At 34.9% G+C, this 5,872-nt stretch overlaps 1 protein-coding gene across 1 annotated transcript; it reads right to left on the reverse strand.

The window, feature by feature from the left end:
• Positions 1-3,988: 3,988 nt before the first annotated feature.
• On the reverse strand, positions 3,989-5,662 carry LOC140845271 (ankyrin repeat domain-containing protein 26-like). The gene is made up of 2 exons (XM_073219268.1): positions 5,584-5,662; positions 3,989-4,899 (listed from the first exon to the last, which is right to left on the reverse strand). The coding sequence occupies exons 1-2, from the start codon at positions 5,632-5,634 to the stop codon at positions 4,033-4,035; spliced, it is 918 nt and encodes a 305-aa protein (XP_073075369.1). The 5' UTR covers positions 5,635-5,662; the 3' UTR covers positions 3,989-4,032.
• Between the last annotated feature and the right edge of the window lie 210 nt (positions 5,663-5,872).

Consider the following 5,872-nt stretch of genomic DNA (forward strand, 5'->3'; position numbering starts at 1 on the left):
AATTTTTCCTCAAGTTAGGGGATAGGGAAGACTGGTAAGCAAGGAGAGACATAGGATTTAAAGAATAACAACTGAAATACTTTCGTAGCCAAAAATGACGCCTTTTGTCCGATTTTAATTAACTGAAATTCTAATAGACAGCATGGAGTATTTATTAGTCAGTCTAGCACTCAATCTTCATTTTACTTTCCTCAGTGAGGAAATAAAGAGAACATTAAGGAATCATTTTTAATCTCAGTAGTAAAATAAATGCAGTGTCCTTTGGACTATTTAAGTACAATTTCTCCTTTATCTTACCTCAAGGTTGTCAGTATGGGGAGGTAAGACCATCTCATCTTTATGTTGCACCGTAGTACTTCTGCCTATCATACAATTTAGCTTTGAAATTCTGATTAAGTCAATTGTTTATTCAATGACTTGGTTGAATAATTACCTCACTTTTAAGAATTGTACTCTTGACATTTTTTTTTCTTGGGATAGGAAGAAATAGGATTCTGTAAATTATGCACTGAGCTATAAAGTATAGCTATCCATCTCTTTCGATTTAAGTAAAAGGAGGTGGATACGGAGAACTGAGGTTTCTGAGAACATAGGATCAGCACCAAGAACAAGGTTGGCCTCAGGATTACACACAAGAACCAGGTCAAAAGAAGATTTAATTGTGAATTGCAAGATGACAGATTAGCAAGACTTCCAAAGAGAAAGCCAAAAGCCCAGACTTCATCTCTTCCTTCCTAGATGGTGAAATCTATGGATCAGTCTATGCCCTATAGTGAGTCACCGAAACATAATGAACTACACAGACTGAGTCAGCAGATCCTACGACCCAGACATGCAAATGGGAGTGAGGTGGAGGAACACTGGTGAGAGACTAAAGGTGTGAATGGAGAAAAGAAAGGGAATGGGCTCTACCTTTGTTGTTAGCCTGACTTCCCATCATGGCACAGCCAGCAGGGCACAAGCTGGACAAAGGCTCTCTGAAGCTGAAAGTGTCTGCATGAGCTGAGAGAAGCAAGTGGTAATATTCAAGATGACCGTGAAAGAGTCCTCACAATATTTGATTTGGTACTGGCATAAGGATAGACATGCTGCAACCGTATTAGAATTGGGAATACAAAATAAACTCTGGTGAACTGATTTTCAACGAGGGTGCCAAAAGGTTAAATGGGTCAAGAATAATCTTTTTAACCCATGGTACTGGGGCCACTGAATATCCATATACAGAAGAATAAAATCAGACCTCTACTTTGTAGCATATATACAAAGTCAACTCAACATGTAAGCGCAAAAATTATAAAACCCAAGGGAAAAAACAAAGGTGTGTATCTTTGTGACTGGATTTGGCAATGGTTACTTAGATGACACCAAAGGAGAAAAGCAGATTAACTGGATTCATCAGGACAGTGAAAAGGCAAGCTATAGAATAGGAGAAAATACTTGAAAACCCTTTATCTGATAAGGGATCTGTATCTAGAATATAGAAATAACTCTTTTAATTCACTTATAAGAAGACAGTCCAATATTAAAATAGGCAAAGGAATCGAACAGCCAGTTCTTCAAAGAAGATAACTGAATGGATAATAAGCATAGGAAAAGATGCTCAAAAACATTATTCATCAGAAAAATGCAAATCAAAACCACAGTGAGATGCCATTTCATACCCACTATAGGATGGCTACAATAAAAAAGACAGATGATGACAGATATGGTAAGAATGTAGAAAAGCATCAGAACCCTCAAGTACCACTTGGGAAAGAGTAAGATAAGAATCTTACTTAACTTCCTGCCTTTTACTATGCTGTTTACAGCTGGGCCTGCATGCTAAATTAGTTGCCTGGGTTGCAAGTTATTTGATTAGTGGTGAAGGAGAAACAGACCAGCAGATAGGTAAAGTGAAAAAATAAATTGGGCCTGCATAATTAACACAATAAAGACATGGACTATGCTGAGGTACCCTCCTTTATCTGGGGAATATTCAAACATTCCAGGCCAAGTTGTCCCTGGCCTTTTGAGCGTTAACTGATTAACTCTGGGTCTTTTTCAGTGGGCTTTTTCCTGTCCTTACTCTTTTTCCACCTCACTCATATCTATTTTTCTGACTAACAGCTGGATGTAGATAATTTTCTTAATTCTCTATGTTTGGATACATACTATACATGATCTGAATCTTTCCATATTTTTACGGAATATGTAAAGAGGAAGGAAATGAGGGAAGTATCTCATTTCAACTGGTTTATATAATGACCCTTTGTACAATTAACGTGAAATCCACAAAATAAATGTATTCTACATCTGCAACAGTGAAGGTAACAAAAATTACAACTTTCTAAAACATTCCATTAAACATTATGCTGTGATTTTATTTGGATTGCCTCATCATGGCAAAAGAGAGATCTGTAAAAAAAAAAAACAATGGTTGGTACTAAAAAATAAAGCCTCAACTGATGTGAAGAGTGATGCGTAATTCTGTTTTCCTAAGGATAAATATTGTAAGAAAAAATGCATAATATAAATGGCAGAACTAAAGTCAGAGTTTAATAAGTGCATTGTAAAGGCAGAATTGTAATAAATTTGTTGTAATGAAAATGTAAAAGCTGTCCACAGAAATTAATATTCTAAAACACTGTGTATTATTTCATTAGCTATAGATTAACTGTTGGTATGTTAAATTTCACACATACCTGACTTAGGGCTTGATTTAATTTCTTCTTTAAGTCCTGTCTCTCATTGGTATAGTAGGAGGCAGCTTCTAGCAAACTCTCTGACTCAAATCGTTGTATTTCCACATCAGCCCATTCTTGTTGGAGTTTGTGTCTCACAAGTACCAAATAACATATTTGTTGTTAATATGTAACTCTAACATACGTGTTTTGAAAAATGTTACTGCATTCATCAATTCACCTTTTCCTCATGCATACACATTCCTGTTTACTGAATTTTGTGTGATCCTCCTGCCTAATCAGTATTGTATACTTAAGACAATGAATTCGGCCCCACTATCCACTCCCCCTAAGAATTTGCAGAGCTTTACCACCTAGGAGTGTCTCAAAAAAAAAAACAACCCATATACATGAGACTTGGAGGTGGTAAATTATATGTTGTGAAACGTTTTCCCTCTTTTTTCCTAGTAACTTAAACTGACTTCAGAGTTCCTCACATACTGAATCCTCTGTGTGAGTCCTTGCAACAGATCCCCATCTGAGAATAAATGTGAAGTCATGTCAGTGGGACTCAGGCCCTAGGTAACCAGGCCTCTACCTGCCTCCCTGACCTTGGCTCCTATAATGCACTCCATTCCTGCTATAGACAAATCCTGCTGCCACTGCACATTAGTCTGAAAAAGAGCTCCAATCACAGACAGTTACAGTTCTCTTTGTACTGGACACACTTATTATATCCAGTAAGTTTGTTATGTACTAACCTACATTTCTCCTTGAAATGAGAATTGTGAGCAAACTATTTGTAAATAAGTTTGAAGTAGATTTTAAATAGCAATGGGAAAAATCAAATATGTTTTTTTGCTATATGTCACCACATTTGTCTTAAAATATGATGTTTTGGAGAGCAGATGCCTTTGAAAAGGTCATAATACACGATTTGAGACTAAAATGTTTCCAAATTTAATTCAAATTGACATGAATCACAATAAAATTACACCAACTGAAAATGTATAAAAGCTACTGAAGGAAAAGGACTGTGACATACAGCATCGGCCCTTCATCTCATCTGGGAAATCTGGAATAACTGTCAAGGTGATCCACTTGATTGAATCTAGAGGTTCATTTTAAGTATGAGCATTTCCACTTATCTGCTTCATCACGGTATTAAAATGTGATGACACAAAGACTAAAATTATTATTTAAGCAGTATAAGACTAAATTATAAATGAACATAGTCAACACAAATGTCTTTCTTCAAAACAAAGCACCTGCCAAATTAATTTTTTTGCTGGCTACAAGCATGCCTTTAAGATATTTATAGTCTATATCCTTTTTATATTCAATAGACTCAACACTTTTCCATAATCAAATATTACTTTGAATTTTCTTTCAGGAATTTTGAAAAATGTTTATTTTCCTGGATACTTACTTCTAGTTCTCTTTTCTCATTTTCACCTTGTTTCATTCTTTCTTTGAGACGATTAAAATCATCGAGTAATTCTTTATTCCTTCCTTCTAGGGTAAGACATTTTTCCCTTTCAGTTTGGAGTTCATTTTTAGCTTTGTTCTGAGCAGTATTCAGTTGCTGTCGGAGCAACTCATTTTCACTTTGTAGTTGAGATAATCTGTTTTCTAAGAACTCCTGCTTTCTGATGTATTTATTCAGTTTATCTTGTTTGTTCTCATACTTGTGTTCACTGTTCTTCTTTTGACAGGGTATGTGGCTTAGGTCTGTTTGCACACTTTCTAAGTCCAAAGTCTTTTCTCTAAGGGCATCTCTGGTGTGACTCAGCTCAATTTCCAGGCTACTGACTTTACGTTCAGCTTTAGAAAGCTGTTGAGAAAGAATGCTCATGTTTTCTTCCTGACTAGACAGAAACCACTCATTTCTTGCTCTAAGACTATGGAAAGCAAATCCTAGTTCTCTTTCTGATGCCTGACTTTGCTCATGATCACGGGTAGCAGTAGACAGTCTAGAATTGTCTGATACAACTTCTGTCTCCAATCTTTCTTTGCTTGCTTTTTCATTCTGCAACTTAGAATGTAGCATTGTATTCTCAGATGTCAGGAAGTCAAGCCGTCCACCATACTGGAACATTACTTTTGTAGATGTTTCCTTAATCACTGTTTTCTTTTGAAGATCATCTTTTTCTTTTATAATTTCAGTGTCCTCAAGATATTTCTTTTCTTTCTGATTTTTCATTGCTTGTGTTTCTGGTTTTAGCATGGCAATTTTATCCTGCAACATGTAGATTTTAAGCAATAGATGTTCATGACTATCAGAAATCTAAGTAAAAGGAGACTTTCAGCTAGCACTCAATTAAAAGACTTATCATGATTTCCTCTGAAAATAGGGGACAAGCTGAATGTTTATACAATGAAAAATTTTGTGATTAATGGATATCCAACTGAAAAAAAACTAAGTTGGATCCAAATCTCAAACTTTACTCAAAATTTAACTGAAGAATTACGACTCAGAAGGCATAAACTAGAATAATAATGAATCTAGCTACACTGAAAAATTGACTTCAAAGTCTGAAATCTAACCAATTCAGTTACCCTAGAGTAAGAGCCTTAGATCGGCATATATTTGGGCATATTTTATTTCCTAAAATTCTTTTTCCTAAAGATCACCAAACTTCTGCTTTAACTCATTTGTGATGAGTTTTAAATTATTTTTTTTACTCAATTTGCCTAGTTTGATCCACATTTCCTCACACTTTTGCATGAGGAAGACCTGAATATATAGATGTATTCTATGACATTTCTCATTCATTTTTGCAAGTAGTAAAATTTTAGACTTCCTATGAAGTGATCTATTGACTCTGAAGGACTAGTTGAAAAGGTAATTTCATTTAAACTATGTTACAACATTAAAGAATAGTCAACAATATTAAACCAGAAATTAAAATTTTTTATATACCTGTTGGTGGTTATAGTCACTTCCATCAGGCCGTTCTTTCTTTGACATCATTATGACGTCTTGTTCTGCTGACAAATTGATATATTCAGTTAAATTGAACTACAACAGAATGGTTCAATAAAAGCCATACTCTTAAACAAAGAGAAAATAACATTTTATCAATTGAGAGTTTAAATTAAGCTTCATCTTTATCTGAATACTTATTTAGGAAATATTTCTAACTTATGTACAACTTCAACAAACACTTGGGAAATACTAGAAATTGCCAGGATAAATGCATACAAACATG

This window comes from Manis javanica, chromosome 2 (genome assembly GCF_040802235.1).
Source record: "Manis javanica isolate MJ-LG chromosome 2, MJ_LKY, whole genome shotgun sequence".
Lineage (NCBI taxonomy): Eukaryota > Metazoa > Chordata > Mammalia > Pholidota > Manidae > Manis > Manis javanica.